The 18372-nt window shown below is 41.8% G+C and overlaps 1 protein-coding gene across 2 annotated transcripts in view; it reads right to left on the reverse strand.

Annotated features, from left to right (window-relative positions):
• Window positions 1–18372, reverse strand: part of GGCX (gamma-glutamyl carboxylase) — a 103102-nt gene that overhangs the window by 26925 nt on the left and 57805 nt on the right. For both annotated transcript variants that reach the window (XR_003941974.1, XM_030201680.1), the window contains exons 11-13: window positions 9575–9744; window positions 8997–9127; window positions 4976–5123 (exon numbers count right to left, since the gene is read on the reverse strand). Coding sequence is in view for 1 of the 2 variants with exons in the window: in XM_030201680.1 (XP_030057540.1) it covers window positions 4976–5123; window positions 8997–9127; window positions 9575–9744 (449 nt within the window). In the remaining variant the exon portion in view is untranslated. The remainder of the gene's footprint in view (window positions 1–4975; window positions 5124–8996; window positions 9128–9574; window positions 9745–18372) is intronic.

Genomic DNA, 18372 nt, shown 5'->3' on the forward strand with positions numbered 1-18372 from the left:
CCCTCAAAAAAGACAATCTGTTCAATCAGCAAAGAACTCATTTGTAGCCTCTAAGGAATGCCTGCAGACGAAGGAAACATCTAAAAGATGCAATGCTTTAAGTCAGCTCTACAATCCTCTCTCTTAAAAGGGATGAAGACTGAGAAACCCCCTTCAGGAGAAAGGGCAACACCATTTGGATCACGACTCCTGATTCTGTAAAATAGAGGATAACGCCTGTAACGCCAATACCCTGTGAACTGGAGAAATGGCTAGGAGGAATGCTGTCTTAAGGTCCTTAAAAGTTACTCTTTTTAAGGGCTTAGTTTTCCCACGGCATTGATAACCAAATTTACTCCACGTGGGACAAGTGGAGGCCTGATCCACATCACTCTAAGAAATGGACTATGTCAGGATGGGCTGACAAAGAACACCTTGCCAACTTGCCTGGTAAAGATGCAACAGCTGCCACTTGATCATATAAGGATCCTTCTGCTAAGCACTTATCTTCCTGATGCAATGGCAAAACGTGAGCAATAAAAGCTTGAAAACAATGTACAACTCTGTTACACTCACCAAACCCTCATAAAAGTTAACAAGGTGGAACATTTTCTGGCCTGGAACAAAGTAAAAATAACTGCATCAGAGTAACTCTCACTGCCTTAAGCACAACAGTTCAAGAGCTGAGCTGGATCTTTCATTACCACAGCTTCCTGAATCAGAAGACCCTTCCTCCAAGGGACCTGAAGGGCTAATGTGGCCTTGAGTCAAATAAGATTGCATACCAAAGGATCCTGGGCCAGTCTGGTGCTACCATGGCCACCTGCCTCGGACAGGTCCCTGAATCAGAAGTCCCTTCCTCCGAGGGACCTGACGGGGTAATGTGACCTTGAGTCAAATAAGATTGCATATCAAAGGATCCTGGGCCAGTCTGGTGCTACTATGACCACTTGCCTGGGATAAGTGGCAATCTTTCGAAGCCCATGGCCCAACACTGGAAGTAGTGGGAAGACATACAACTTTTGAAAAAGATCTCAAAACAGAAAAACTTATTTATTGAGTAAATCTAAATAAAACTCATTAAGAGTACTTAGCTTTCCAGAGCTGCTGAAATCGGACTCTCTGCCGACATGACCAAGTTTCAATTCCTTCATCAGGGTAGAGGTCCGAACCATCATGCTGCACCTTCACACTCAATAACAGCAAGGCATTTTTGTGGTGGCTCTCGATGCCATCAGGTCTAAAAACAAATAGTCCTATCAATTCCTTATGAGACCAAAGACTGGATCGATGAACTCCCATTCCCCTGGATCCAGGGAATGCCTGCTCAAAAAATGTGCCTCAACATATCTAGTAATAGGGCCACCAAGAGACTGCGAAGATGTTTCTCTGACCTGCAAAACAAAAGGGCTATTGTTGCACTTCTCATGCTTCCTTGTCTGTTGATGTAAGATACTGCTGTCACATTGTTGGAAAACACTTACCAACATGCCTATCACTAGGATAGTGAAAGGGATCAATGCTTTCTAAACTGCCCTCACTTCCAGCTGATTGATGGACCAGGATACTCTGGATGCCATCCATTTCCCTTGGGTTACCTGATCCTGGCAGTGGGCTTCCCAAACATAAAGGCTGGCATCTGTCATCACTACTAACAAATCTGGAGCTTCAAAGGACACTCCCTTGAGCAGGTTGCGTGACAGAAGCTAACAGCACATGCTCCTTTTTGTGTCTGCTGTCCAAGACAGCTGGTATTCATAATCCTATGACTGAGCTGACCAATGACTGAGCAGACATTTTTGCAGAGGGTGCATATGTTCTCCAGCCCAGGGAAATAGCTTTATGGACATTGCCATACTCCTCAACACTTGCATGTACTCCCAAGCCTGAGAAACTACTAGGCCCAGGACATAATGAACTTGACCTTGAAGTTTTCATATCCTCTGCTCCAGCAGGAAAGCTTTTACCTTCCACAGTGTAGAATTGTGTCCCCAAGTATTTGAAGAATTAGATTGGTACACAGTGGTTGTTGTCAGTGTTAATTACCCAATCCAGGGACTGCAGCAACTGTACACTTGCAATGTTGCCTGCGTGCTGGCTTGAATCAGTCATTCAAATAAAAGATGACTTTTACTATGACTACCATCAGCTTGGATCAAGTCCTAGGAGCCATAGCCAAGCCAAATGGTATTGCCTGAAACTGGAAGTGCTGTCCCAGAATTGCAACCCTTAAGAAATGCTGGTGAGGAGACCAAAATGGGGGTGTGCAGATAGGTCTCCGAGATCCATGAAAATTAAGAACTCCTCCTTTCATACCTCACTGATGCAAGATTTCCATCCTAAAATGAAGAGCCCTGAATGCTCGATTCACCTTGTTGAGATCCAGGATGGGCTGAAAGACACCTTCCTTTTTTTTCTTACTTCCTAGTCCTTACCGAAACTACTCCTCCTAAACAGCTGGTCTGCACTTCTGCTTCTTTGGTCAGGTCATGACAAGGTGACAATAAAGAAATCTGCAAGGGGGTGGAAAAACTCCAGCATCTAACCTTGACTGACAATCTCTAGCACCTACCAAGAGTCCATTTCTTGTAGAGTGTGGAGAGATGGCTATCTATCCAAAATGCCAAGGACTGCACCCAGAGGTCCTCACTGGGATTGTTTAGATGCTTCTGATATTCTGGTTCCCTATCTTCCTTCTTGTCACTTTGAAAGAATTGGAGAAACTGAAAATGGGAACGCTGAAAGTTCCCAGAGCATACTGGTCAACAGAATGTCATATCCTGCAATCTAACTCTGCCAGCTGTTGCTTGGAAGACTTAGGCTTGTCTTCAGGCAAACTTTGAGGCTTGTATCGCCCAAGTCTTTTACCAACCTTTCAAGATCCTCTGGAAAAACAACTTCCCCTGAAAAGGGAACTTCTGAAATGCATTTTGCAGCTCATGTCCACCACCCAGTTCCTGAGCTATAAAATATGTCTTGCAGAAAGTCATGGCCAAATTTCTGGCCAATGCCCTAATTATATCATACAAGGCCTCTGCTATATTAACCATCCATACTTCCAGGTGTTCCTGCTCAGCCGCAGACTCGCCATCATCTGCAGACTCTCCTTGGCCCTGCTGGATCCAAGTGAACACAAGGCTCTTGAAACATAGGCATTGCATACAGCTGCCCGAAGCCCTAAAGCAGAGGCCTCGAATGCCTGCTTCAGCAAGTACTCCAACTTGTGGTCCTAGAAATCTTTGCGTGCAGAACTCTCTTCTACTGGGAGAGTATTCTTCTTGGTAACCACTGTTACCAGAGCATTCACCTTGGGCTGATTGAACTTTTCCTTTTCTTCTGGGATTAAGGGATAGAGCTTACCTGTAGCTTGGCACACTCTAACCTCAGGAGTGTCCCACTCCACCAAGATAAGGGCTTGAAAAGCTTGGTGCACCAAAGGAGTTTCCTAATGTCTTCCAGAATAGGGTTCCCTTGTGAAGACACTTCCTGGACTGGCAAATCTGCAATATTTTAACGCTTCTAATGTTTTTGCAATGATAGCTGACAGCTGCAGTACAGAAGGATCATCTTCTGCAACTGGGAGCTCTCCTTTCTCCAATGGATCTAACAGTGTAGCAGTCTTGGCGCCAAAGGACCCAGTGTGGTCTGATTGAGCTACCAAGAGCAATTATTGGGAGTTCCGATCCTCTCAAGGCTCCGAGCACAGTCTATTCACTGAACTGATGTCTGCAGTAAGTCTAGAAGCTGAAGAGCCCTCTGTACTGTCCTGGAGCCTCTAAGTCTTCTTTAATTAAAACTAAAAATGCTTTACATAAAAGCAGAATGAACTTTGGGAAATGATTCCCCTGCTCCTGGAAAATTTGCAAATCTACTAGCAGGGCTCAAGGTCCTGTTAGAGTTCCTAACTATCTACTATGGTGCACCTCATCAGATGCTGAAGGCCCTGCTAAAAGAAGCTGTTGGAGAATATGGAGACCAAATGGTTTTTTCCCACTTCTTCCATGCGGGGATCGCTTTCCTGCACAGATGCACCTGCACTGAGCACCTCCTGAGTCAATCCCACCGGGTTGCCACCTCAATCCAGGATCATGAGAGACCGGTCTCAACACATCTCACACTGCCACAAAGCGTTGCGATGGCCACTGCAGAGGGAGTAGCACTTGATGTGCTCTGCTGGAGCCCCCATATAGTGTTTAGTGAAAACAGCTTCCCTTGACATCAGCCGAGACTGCTGTTATGCCACTCCCAGTGTTAAGTACAGGCCACACTGCTCCACCCTCTGTAAAGCTAAAATGACAGGAGGCAGCCAATCCTTCCTCCCTCCTGGGTGTGAGTAAATCCAGCTCACTTTAGCCTGCCTTGCTACTGCTGCTTCTTCTGAAAATGATGTGCTCCACTGTAACAATATTCCTTTTCCTTTCCCCCCACCCCAATTTTTAATAAGCAGCACTAGAGGACCAAAAAAAAAAAAAGAAGCTTCCCAGCCAAGGATGGAGGGGAAGAGGAACTCAAAAACCTCAGAGTATTCCCATCAAGGAAAACAGACTCCAAAAGTCCTGCTACCCCTTGCAAAACTGGCTACCAGTTCCCTAATTGGGCAGGAGCAGTCATCGCCACAGCATTCTAGGAGCTACAGGGTCCATCTGTCATTATTTGCTAGAGACAGACAAATACTAAATACAGAGGAGCTGAATATGCAATGTACCCTTATAGAGCAGGGCTCACAGTAATTTGTTCTGTCTCCAACTGCTAGTTGATGGATATAAACCCACAGGTTCTGAACTGGTCTAATGAGGGCAATAAGGAAATGTTTTTGAAATCAGTCTGGACAGTTCTTTGGTCTAAAATGCCCATATACCCCACTGCAAGGTTTTTCAAACTTTTTAGATGTGCTCTCTGCCCACTCCATGCAGCTGTTGTAGGTATGTAACAGAGACAGATTAGCTATGGTGGGGCAGAGGCAGAATGTATAAATTATGGTGGAGCCAGTACTCACCGGTGCCATTCAGGACCTTTTCTTTCAATTCCTGCAGCCTGGTCAAATTCTTCTCTAGTGACACAGCTGTGGTGTTAACATAGATGTACATGTAGCAGGAGGGGTCCTTGGACACTGTGAAAACCTTATGATACTCTCCTGCTGGAAGCTTGAAGGTGAAAACAGGAATCACAGACAAGCAAGAAACAGAGACGGCAGATTCAGAAAGAGGTTGTGAAAGTGGAAAAAATGGTATATAAAGAGGGAGACAAGAGGAAATGCAGAGAAAACAACAGAAGGGGATATGCATCAAACAAGAGTCAAAGGGGAGAGACAGGTAGGTCAAAGAGGATAAGAAACAGAAAGAGAGGAAGAGTCACAAACAACAGGATTAATTCACTGAGCCTAATCATATGATAAATAATACAGTGTTGCAAGACACAATGTGGCTGAAACTCTGCTGTGACTGGCAGTACCCAACAGAAAGGTGGATGGAGAGGGTAATGGAGGAGGAAGGGCAGAGAAAGGCACAGGGTAGTTAAGGAGCAAGGGTTAAACTACAACAACAAACTACCAACCACCACTACCGACTTTCAAAATTACAGGCTCTCTCCCACACTCCCTGTAGTGATGGAGGGTAGAGAACGTGGGCATTAGCCCTCTATACAGACTTAGCTACAACCTCTAGTTCCCATATACTAGTCTCACAGTCTTCATGCTTACAGGGATTATGGAGAGGAATATACATCAATCCCAGAGTACTCAGCCCCCTCTCGCTCTATATTTGTACCGCAGCCTCCTCCCTCTATCTATTCCATTATTACTTTAACTCCAAATTACTACTGATCCCAAACTCTGCCACTCCATACACCTCAAATTCCCATACGGCTGACAGTGATTGAAAACATCGCTCCTTAGTAAGAGCAAGCAGAGTGAGACACCTGTCCTTTATCACTCTAAGGAGAGCATCACACTACATGAACTTATGAACAAGCAAAGGGACTCTCTGAAGAAGGAGAAGGGATTGTAAATCAGGAGATGTAGATGCTATTAAGTTCTTAAGTTCTGCTTTTTTAAATTAATTTTTAATCTAGCACCAGTCCACTGCAAATATGGCACCAGTCATGCTTTTGCTAGTGTGTCCATTGTCTACTTGTGTCAGAGTACCTTCAGGATAAAGGGCCTTGCTCTCCTCATGCCCCCTGGCTTGCGACTCAGGATGCAGTGTGCGCTCTCCACTTCAAGGGGATACTTAAAAGTAAGTCTTAATATCTTAGGGTGGAGACCTTCTATAAATTCAATAGGCCGCATACCTTCTGCTCCCTCTGGCAGCCTGAGTATACAAATGTTTCTGCAACTCCAATTGTTGGCCTCCTCCACCTCCCCCTGCAGCTCTACAATCTTGCCTTTCTCAGTTTATCACATCTGGACCTAGTCTTCAAGGTTGGAGATACTAATTGTGCTGCACCACAGACTGGACTTTAAAGATTTTTCAGGTTTGGTTATATCCAGGTCTCTATCAAACTGCTCAGAAAATTGAGGAAAAGGTTCCAAATTTGAAGCAAGGCAGTTGTACTGAAGATTCCATGTAAATGAAAATAGTAAGTCTGAACAAGTTTAACACTGTTGAGATTCTGATCAATTCGCTTACTCATAAAAAGTCTCTATCTGGATCATACTTTCAGCACGGCCTGTTAAGCTGGGTCGCCAAATTGGGCATTTCCTCCTGTAGCACAGTGACATTATGGGAGCTATCTTGAATCATTGTTTCAATTGGGCTTAGTTTGCTCATAAAAGTCTTGGACCTCATGAAGCACCACAATCTTAACCAGAGTTGGGAGATCTGCTTCGGACGTTTTCAACATCCCACCATTACAAATATTGTTTCAATTTTATTTTGCTTAGTTCCAGTCACTATACTAGCACTGCACTGCAATGCGGTAGTCTTATTAACACTCTTCCTAAGGCATTTGATTGAGATATTAAGAGTGGGTGAAGAAAGTTTTGATCCCTGGCAGCCATCTTGCACACTTGCCAACTCTCCCACTTTTCCGTATACAGTTCAAGCTCCTCTTATTAACCTATAAGTGCATTCACTCTGCTGCCCCTCACTACCTCTCCACCCTCATCTCTCCCTACACTCCTTCCCAAGAACTCCGTTCACTAGGCAAATCTCTCCTAATTGCACCCTTCTCCTCCATCGCTAACTCCAGACTCCACTCCTTCTATCTCGCTGCACCTTATACCTGGAATAGGCTTCCTAAGCCATTATGTCAAGATCCATCCCTGGCCGCCTTCAAATCCGGGCTAAAGGCCTACTTGTTTGATGCTGCTTTTAATTCCTAACTTGTCACCTGCTCGTACCCTTTATCTTGTCTTCCTCTCTTCAATAGTCCCTTTTTCCCTATGTGTCTTATCTGTCTGTCCTACCCTTATCCCTTATTTGTCCTGTCTGTCCTGATTTAGATTGTAAGCTCTTTTGAGCAGGGACTGTCTTTTCTTCATGTTCAATTGTGAAGCGCTGCGTATGACTGGTAGTGCTATAGAAATGATTTGTAGTAGTAGGTCCTCTCCCGCCAAGGATCTGGAATCTCCCACTGAGCTGCCTCCTAGCAGCAACAGAAGAGACCTTCCTAAAAATGTGATCTTCTGCTGCCACTGCTCTTGCGGTAACAGGAAATGACGTTTTAGGAAGGCCTCTCCTGCTGCCGCTGAAAGGAAAAGCTACCGTGGGTGCCGCGGGGCGAGCCCTAGATCTCCTGCTTATGTAGGCCCCCTTTGCAGCTCTGACTTTGATAAAGTGTAGGCTCCCTCCCCCATCCCCACATGCTATTTTTATAAGGATGAGGGGTATGATTTTTTTTTTTTTTTACTGAACATGGTGATAGCCAACTGGTGGCCTGCAAGGCACATACAATCCTCAGACCAGTTGTAATAAGATGCTTTTTTACTATACATCACAGCTTTCAAAGTTGTTTGCAGCTCCCTGGAAAACCAGCTGGATGACTCCCTGTCTGGTGAACATTGACTATCCCCAATTTAACACCACACTACAATCCTTAACAACTAAGGTTTCTCCCAGCATTGTTTCATGATTACTTGTTAAAATAAACAATCTATTCCCTTCTGTTTGGAAAGGAGTTGTCACCCAGATTTTTTTTTAATCGTTAAATTTCTTGTTTCACGTGTGCGTATGTTGGATAGAAATGTGTTCATTTATCACAAGTTTGAAACTCATGATCAGTAATGCCAATTTATTTTCACGCAAACCTCTTCTTCCACCAACAGTTCTAACTGCCCAGTTAGAATACCTAAACCTTCCTAATCCAAGCATAATATGAATGAAGATGTATGCTTATTTGTGATCATTTCTTTTGTGTCAGGGTAACTGGTCAGTAGCCAGGGTTGAAACCTTGAGTAGTACTACTGCTCACAAGTTATGCTAATTCACCCTCATTTTGAATCACAGTAACATAGTAGATGATGTCAGAAAAAGATAACCAACACATGCAGTCTGCCTAATTATTCCTGTCCACATTGCCAAGGATATACTCCAGCTGCCAAATGTACAATGTAGTTGCCTGAAAGATCTCTCCTTCTCCAGGAGAGTTTTTGGTCATCTTTCTTCTCATTACTCAACCATCTTGGACCAATGAGCATACAAGATCAGCCAATCACTCTTCCCTTCCCACATCTAACCTCAAAACTGTCATGCCACCAAAAAGATGGACACAGACTAAGATGGTTGTTCCTTCCTTCTCATCCTCTAAAAGTCAAACAGGTGGTGGTGGGGGAGTATATAAACAGATTGCAGAGGTTAAATGTCCAACCAACATACTTTCCTGGCTGCTTTTCTTCCATTTCATGAATAACCCCTTACCCAACTGTTGTTATAATGTACAACAGGGAAACAGAACCAAAACATCTGGCAGCATGCACTAAATGCTCCTAAGGAACAGACATTGATCCTGACACTGCTTTGGTGGTGATATGAGAGTGGAGGGTGGGGACTGATGAAGTGTATTCTCTGCTCTGCACCCACCTGCATTTTCTCCCCTTCTTTCAGGGTGTAGTTCTTCTCTTCCTTTACAATTTCTACAGCAACCTCTCCCTTCAACAGATGAATGCTGGTGTTCCCCAAATCTTCACTTACAAAGTTCTCCAGGTACAGGCCTAGAAAGAGGAAAGTGAAGAGAAGAGGGGGAAAAAAGGACAAACAACCCCAGAAGTCAACACAGAGAAAAAACAAACACTATTAAGAGCTCTATAAAAGGACAGACGACAGAACAGGAAACAAGGGCACCAGAGTTTAAATCAGAGAGTAGCACGGGAGGTATGCAAAATGATCTAAATCATACAACTGGTAGGGTTGGAGAGAAGCTGCCTCAAGGCGGCCTGTTCTGTGTCTCACTAATAAATGGAAACAGACATTTCCTGCATCAGATCTAGGGAGTGAGATGGATTGTTCCACCACTTTCACCACACCCCACTCCCCCCCCCCCCACCCCCACCAAGTTAGTGACAATTTCTGAAGCCTGCTGTGCAAAATCGCTCCTAAAAGTAAAACCAGCCGCTGGACCTGTAATGAGACTGTTTCCCCACTGGCAGCATTCAAAATACCTGGAAAATCTGCAATGAAAACCACTTCTGTCTGGTTATCCAATGAGTTCTCCACCTCCTGGAACTTTAACCTCCAGGGTGACAGGTCAACCAACAGGGGCTTAAGCCAGGAAGTCTTCTTGAAAGGTGACCACACTGCTTTCACGATGTCCACCCTCGGATCAAACAACCTGAAGGGGATCAATAAAAGATTGAAACAATTTCTCTTTCCTTCTAATTATCTCTTTATACATTTTGGGCCTCTTATCAAACCGCGCTAGCAATTCCCGAAAGCAAATGAGAGGAATTGCTAGCGGGGTTTAGTAAAAGAGGCCCTTTGTTTTGGATAAATAGTGCAGGCTATTTGGCTGTTCCCACACTAAGGGGTTATAGGAAAGGCAACTTTCAAACCCATTTACATTAGTAAATAGTAATTAACCATTGTAACCAAGCCGTTTGAAAAGATCCTCCTTCAATCCATTGCATGTGCCCTTTTAGCTGCATTTAGACAGAGGTACTCCCAAGGGAAAAATAAATAAAAACAAACAAATTGTCTACATAAAATACAAAGATTTGAAAATACAATCTATCTGCAGAAAATGCAGCTGCAGATCTCTACAGGTACTTTGTACCTGCAGCATGCTTCAAGTGATAGCACACATATACTTTCTCTTTGAACAATGGCATAAAGTCCCCAGTTACTTGTCCTAAAATAATCTGAAAAAAATTTTTTTCCCCAAAGCATTATTCCTATCATATGGCAACTCCCATCCCTAAACACTAATAGTAAAAAGATAATAAAGAAATTTCACACATTTGAAATGTAGAAGTACAGAAGAGATCTGAAGATGAGCTGAAAGGATATAGTTCTCATAATGCCCAGCTACCAAACCACTATTTCTCCAGTATATGAGAAATTCTAACACGTAAAACTTGATACTGGGGCTGTATTCGTATTCGATTTGATTCGGCCCCGAGTAGATTATTCGTATTTGGCTGAATAGTGATTTAATTTCAGATATGAATAAGCCAGGCTCTACTGTGCTAAATCCTAGTGAAATAAACACTTCTCTGATTTCACGTTGTTTCTTTTATTATTTGTTACATTAAAGCTCAATGCTCATTATTCATATTCAGCTGAATAATATTTTCCTTTATTCGTATTCGGCTGAAAGGTATAATACGCTATTTGCGACAGCTCTACTTGCTAATGTAACTGCTTATTTTCAGCACCGATAACTGGTTAGGTTTGCTAAAAATTAGCAAATAGCCCCAAACAGGCAACTTAACCAGTCTGGTTGATTAACTCAACTCCAATATTTCTAATTCTGAATAAAAATGTTATCACAGTCCTATGGAAATCAAATACACCACCTGCAGAATATAAAAGTAGAATACACGTTTTTTTGGTTATCCCTTACTGGGATAGGCCAGTTAACTAAATAGTTTGAGTGATAAATGTCTGGATAATGTTACTGGGGCATTCACATCTGAAAGTGTGTCTGTCTGGGATTCTGATTTTTGGTGGGATCTGTGGAAGCTATACTTTGGAATGTCCTTCAGCTAGTGCTTTATTTACAATTTTAGAAAATTATTTAATAATCGATTCATTTTTATTTAGAGTAAGAGACCACAAAGCTGAGTTGTCACCTTAAGAATTTGTGTCAGGTTACTATGTATACAGTGGAGCCTGACAGGGAATATATTTGCAGCTTTCCAGGTGCAGGGAAGGAAACATGACTTATTTCTGTTTTAAAGTAACAAAATAATTAAAGAGTTTCTTTAGCGACTACATGAAAACTGGCTATTTTGGGGGTGTTCCAGGGGCCAAGTCAGCACTTGGCCGGTTAAAAGCCGATATTCAGAACTTAATCGGCCAGGTCTACAGTCTCATTATGCACGAATCCATAACCGGTTAAGTGCTGAATGTCGGACTTAACCAGCTATGCACAAACAGATATTCAATACTGAAGCCTGGACAGGGCCTGGCATTGAACATCTGGGAAAATGCCAGCAGTAGTTAACAAAATGCGGAGCGCCACCAGTTGAATAATCAACCTCATTCTTTCAACCTTCTTTTTTCCCCTTACATTGACAATTGCTGTAACAGACTAATTCTGCTGCACCAAAGACTGGATTTTATGTTCAATCATTTTTATTAACCTTGCATAAAACAATACATAGTGCATAACTTGACAATTCTAGCAATGGTGTTTTCCAACAAATTTAAAGATGTTAAACATTTCCCCACTCTACCTCTTACAATGAAACCCCCTCCCTCTCTCCCTCCCCCCCTCCTCCCTCACATGAGCTGCTCATATGTTTAAAATATAACTCCTCCCTCGAGAGGGCAAAGTTAACCACAGAGGTTCCCATTGCGCTCAAAAATTGTCTCCCATGGCAGTGTCTAAGGCTCGAACTCCACATCTCTCCAATTTCATTTGTTGAATCAGCTGCGTTCTCCACAGCACCAGGGAGGGGATCTGGTCCGACAACTAGCCATGCAGAATGGTCGAGATTCCAAATAATATAGCCAACTGCCAAAGCGTTTAAAACCCCCAGTTGGAGACACTGTGTAACTATATTTAAAAAAGAGCAGTAATGGGTCTAATACCAATGTGCACCCCCAGAGTTTATCTATATACTGAAGAATCTCTCCCCAGAACTGGATTTTAAAGATTTTTCAGGTTAGGTTATATCCAGGTCTCTCCTAAATTGCTCGGAAAATTCAGGAAAAAGTTCTGACTTTGAAGCAGGAAGTGGTGTTGAAAGAATCCATGTAAATGAAAATATTAAGTCTGAACGAGTTTAACACTGTTGAGATTCTGATCAATTCACTTACTCAGAAAATACATGAACAGGATAGGGGAAGGGGAAGGGAAATGGGATTTGATATACCACCTATCTGAGGTTTTTGCAACTACATTCAAAGCGGTTTACATATATTCAGGTACTTATTTTGTACCAGGGGCAATGGAGGGTTAAGTTACTTGCCCAGGGTCACAAGGAGCTGAAGTGGGAATCAAACTCAGTTCCCCAGGATCACAGTCCACTACACTTAGGCTACTCCTAGGAAGAGAAAGATCTTGACCAAGGCTAGTTCCAGCACTCTTACAGTATTAATGCTCTGGTTTAAAATAAATTTAAAATAATTTAAAATAAATTTAAAATAAACTTAAATAAATGGAAAGTGCACACTTTGAGGCCCTTTTACTAAGCGCTGGTAGGCACTAGCGTGTGCCTACCACATACCAAAAAGCACTGCCGCGGGACGTGCTGAGTGTTCCATGGTAGTTCGATCCCCACGTGCCAATCCCGCACTAAAAAAAAATAGGTTTTATTTTTTAGAGCAGAGGCATTTTTTTTTAATTTACATTTTCATATAACATCCAAAATAAATTAAGATAAAGAGTCAATACAGGAAAAGAAGAATTATCCAATAACAACATCCAGGGAAATTAAAAAACAAAAAAAATGACACTATGTAGTCTATAATTTGGAGAGGTAAGAACCCCCAAACCCCCGAGAAATAGGAATCAAGAAAAAACAACAAAGCGTATTTATGGCCAGAGAGTAGGCATTCCCTGTGCTAATCGGTTAGTGTGGGGGCACTGCCGCATGCCAACCATTAGCGCTGGCTTAGCACAGGAGCCCCTAGCACCTACAAAACAGATGGCGGTAAGGGCTCTTGCGCTAATTGGGAAATTAGCAAATGGCCATTATGGAAAAAAAGAAAAAATGTAGCCATTTTATCAGCATGCTAAAACTGGCGTCGGTGCGCAGGAAAGCCAAGCACTAAAACTTACTAAGCCACACTAAAAAGTGGCCTGTGGTAAAGGCCCATTGTCTACCCATTGATATTATGGACCTAATATTCAGCAGGCTGCTTTCCACTCATCTTTAAGTGGATTTTCAGGCATGGTAACCAAACAACTTACTGATTATATAAACAAATTCACAATATTACATGAATCACAATCAGGATTTCGCCCCCTCCATAGCACTGAAACAGTACTAATTACCCTCCTAGCCAAATTCAAGCAGGAAATAGCAACAGGCAAAAGCATACTTCTCCTCCAATTCGACATGTCCAGTCCGTTCGACATGGTAAACCATAAAATATTACTAAGACTCCTAGATTACTTCGGGATTGACGGACACATACTTAGTTGGATCAAGGGTTTCCTAACCACTAGAACATATCAAGTGAAATCAAGCTCAAACATATCACCACTGTGGAAAGCAGAATGCAGAGTACCTCAAGGATCATCACTATCACCGATCCTTTTCAACCTAATGATGACCCCACTAGCCAAATCCTTATCCAACCAAAGCCTTAACCCTTTCATCTATGCAGACGATGTCACAATATACGATGCAATGCTGCTCGGTGGAGAAGCAGAGGGTCCGTGACCTGGCCTCTGCAAGGGGAGATCACTTTTGTAAGACCTGGTCCCTGTTCTGGGACTCGCTAACTCCCACAGCAAAAAGCAGGATTCTGAACTGTTAAGGGAGGGAGGGGAGGGGGGAGAGGATTGGAGGGGGGGGGGGGGAAACTAAATGAAAACCCCATGATTGGCACTTGCTTTGTGCAGATCTGACACTCTTCTTTGCCAGTTCTTTGTGGAATGTTTTTCTTTGTGATTATGATATTTTGCATTGTATGATGTTGTGCCAATAAACAATATTTAAGTTATTTAAAAAAAAAAAAAAAAACCCAAACGTGATCTGACAGAAATCACCAACAAAATCAAGCTCAGCTTGAATATCATGGACTCATGGGCATGTCAACTAAAACTCAACACAGAAAAAACACACTGTCTCATTCTCTCATCCCAATACAATACGAACAAACCCACAAACATAAACACCCCAGATTATACTCTCTCTATCTCAGACAGCCTGAAAATTCTCGGCGATACAATCGACCTTAACCTCACACTAGAGAACCAAGTGAAATCTACAACAAAGAAAATGTTCCACTCAATGTGGAAACTCAAACGCGTGAAACCATTCTTCCCGAGGGAAACATTTCGCAACTTGATACAATCAATGGTACTAAGCCATGTAGACTACTGCAACGGAATTTATGTGGGATGCAAAGAACAAATTATAAAGAGTGGAGGAGTGGCCTAGTGGTTAGGGTGGTGGACTTTGGTCCTGGGGAACTGAGGAACTGAGTTCGATTCCCACTTCAGGCACAGGCAGCTCCTTGTGACTCTGGGTAAGTCACTTAACCCTCCATTGCACCATGTAAGCTGCATTGAACCTGCCATGAGTGGGAAAGCGCGGGATACAAATGTAATTAAAAAAAAAAAAAAGAAACTTGACCGCTCAAAACACGGCAGCCAGGCTTATATTTGGAAAAACGTGATTCAAAAGCGCCAAACCCCTCCGAGAAAAACTGCACTGGCTCACAATCAAAGAATGTATTGCTTTCAAAATCTGCACCCTGGTTCATAACTACGGCGAAGCCCCGGGATACATGACAGACCTCATAGACCTACCAACCAGAAACACAACAGGATCAACACGAACATACCTAAATCTCCACTACCCAAGCTGCAAAGGACTCAAATACAAATCAACGTATGCATCCAGCTTTTCCTACATAAGCACACAACTATGGAACGCATTACCAAAAGCCACAAAAATAACTTATGATCACCTAAACTTCCGGAAATCATTAAAAACTAACCTGTTCAAAATGGCATACCTTACCGACCCAACTTAAATGCCTGTACCCTGCAACACAACAAAACCAAAGCTCGTAATGGACATATAATAACTCTTCCTCTCTACGATTCCCTAATGTGTCTGTACACACGAAACTTATTCTACAACAACATTACTGTATTTGTTCATACCGGAATTGGCGAACGCCTTTACGGTACTATGTAAGCTACATTGCGCCTGCTAGTAGGTGGGAAAATGTGGGATACAAATGAAACAAATAAAATAAATAAATAAATAAAAATAAACTTATCCAGTAAACCAGGATTGCGGAACATGTGGCCTAAAATTTACCAGTTAAATTATTCTGTTAACTTTAGACGAGCTTTTTAAGCAAGATCACAAAGTTAACTAGATACCACTGAGGTATCAGCTTTATATGGTTAACTTTCAGCCTTGTTCCCACACAATCACTAATTTAGAACAAACAAAAAGCTAATAACTTATGTAGGCAACTCTGAACTTAACTGCATAAATCGTTTTGAATTAGATTTCCTGAAGTTTTTGTTGTTCTTGCCTTGCATTTCGGATAGAGCTGTACCAATTAGCATATTTTACTATTCGGCCGAATATGATTAAAAATATTATTCAACCAAATATAAATAATGCACATTGAGCTTTAACATAACAAATAATAAGAAGCAATGTGAAATCAGAGATCAAATGTTTGTTTTCAGTAGGATTGAGAACAGTAGCACCCCAGATTATTCGTATTCGAATTTAAATCACTATTCAGCCAAATACAAATAACGTATTTGGGGCACTATTCAGGGTCGAATCAAATCAAATATGGATATTCGGTGTACAGCCCTAATTTCCGATTCTCTTGTTTGAAACTTAGCTGAGCAATTTAATTTAATTAATCTGCAGACAGATTAATTTATGGTAAATCCAAATTCGATAGTGCTAAACCTCTTCGAGAGAAACTGCACTGGCTTCCAATTAAGGAGCGAATCACCTTCAAAATCTGTACCCTAGTCCACAAAATTCTTTACGGAGAAGTCCCAGGATACATGACCAACTTAATTAACCTACCTTCCAGGAATACATCCAGATCATCCCGTTCATACTTAAACCTTCATTACCCTAGCTGCAACGGCCTCAAATATAAATCCACTTATGCTTCCACCTTCTCCTTTATTAGTACTCAACTATGGAATGCACTGACAAAAGCTGTAAAAAATATTCACAATCATCTTAATTCCATGAAATCACTCAAGACCAGCTTATTCGGAAAGGCCTACCCCAAGGATTCAACATACGTCCCTACATCCTGCAACACAGTAAATTAATGGACCATTTTAGACACTCTTAACCTTCCCTCCTTTTTCCCTGTATACCCTGTTCTTTTGATGCTCCCTGATCACTACACTATATTGTATTTGTATATTTACCGGTTTGGCGATTGCCTCTACGGTTTGATGTAAGCCACATTGAGCCTGCAAATAGGTGGGAAAATGTGGGGTACAAATGTGATAAATAAATACATTTAAAGCAGCTTTTTAAACCAACTCTTTCTACAGCAAATCGATAGAGAGCGGCTCACAAGTAAAAACTAAGCGATGGCTTCTCTTTTCATTGTAATTTTTAAAATTTATGAACGAACATTAAAAAAACAAACAAACTCATAAAACCTGAAGTAGGGAATTAAAGGCTGGGTAATGGTGACACATATTTCAGCCAGAGGACCGTGGCCTACATCAAGGAGAACACAAGTGGAACCAAGAGTCAAAGCCATAGAGTTTACTTTCCTTCATGTCCCGACAGGACAGCCTTAGCTTTAAACGATTAGCCTTTCAGTGTCTACAACTCCTACGATATTTGCAATTTTGTCTATTAACATTCATCTGATATTTAGAGGATATGTTTCATAATCGTTAGATTCAAGTCTTTTTACTTAAGTATATAAATCATATAGAACAACATAAAGAGATAAACATCATCCATCAGCATTTAAAACTGATAATTCATCAGGTGCAGATGGGGGGAGGGATTAGTATTCGGGAGCTATAAGAACTAAAGCGTTCTGCTTGCTATGAATCACTGTGCTGTAATCTTGGGTTTGGAAGTGGAGGGGTTTAAGATGGGGGGAGAGACCAGTTTTATATAATTCGTGACTGCTTGTTTTTGTTTCTTTTGTTATACTTTACCTAAACTCAAAAATTGTTTGAACATAAAACTCTCATAATAACAGCAGATCCAAATGCAATTTAGAGAACACTCCCTTAATCATTCCACAACCCCCCTTCCCCCCACCCCCCAAAAAAATGATTCCCAAGAACCATAGTTCAGAACAGTAAATTGGTTCTTAATAATTTATGGGGCAAGAGAGGGAAGGGCTTGCACATAAGGTTCCCAAATAGACCAAGATTGTTTTTTACGTTTTATCAGTGTCATGTATCACGAGCCTCCAACATCTATGACGTGCACTATTGCTAGAAAGTAGGTAGTTGGTCCTGAATCCAGTTTGGCAAAATACATTTTTTACCTACTATATATTTTTTAAGCTTTATATAAAAGAGAACGTCTACCCCTAGGAAGGGGACCACAATCAACCAATTTCAGAAATAAAATACCTAAGGAAGACGGTAAGATGAACTTGTCAAGTAGCTTCTCCAAATAAGATAACTGATGCCAAAATCTCTGTATTGTGTTATCTTGTGTACCACATTTACTGCAAATAGAGGAGCATATACAGCCAGCATAAGCAGCCCGTTTCTGTGAAAAATAGGATCTAGTAATAGTATGAAAATGATATTCCAATATGTTTTAAATTCTCTATGATGTACACAGTTCATCAGTCCATTTAGTGCTTCCATTGCTGGCCTATGGCAGCCCTGACAGCCAACAGGAAGAAGCTGCTTATATTTTATTTCAGCTCTTATCTCTAGGCTTCTATCCACTCAGCAGACAGATAGCTTGGAGCTGGCTTCTATCCACTCAGCAGACAGATAGCTTGGAGCCAGTTTCAGTTATAGCCTTTGAACCTGTTTTTTCCTGTTCCAGCACCAGTCACGAAATCACATGTTCACACTAGAAGTTTCCAGAGAAGGTAGAAGCCTCTGGAAATTGATGGAACAATAGGA

Source organism: Microcaecilia unicolor, chromosome 4 (genome assembly GCF_901765095.1).
Source record: "Microcaecilia unicolor chromosome 4, aMicUni1.1, whole genome shotgun sequence".
Lineage (NCBI taxonomy): Eukaryota > Metazoa > Chordata > Amphibia > Gymnophiona > Siphonopidae > Microcaecilia > Microcaecilia unicolor.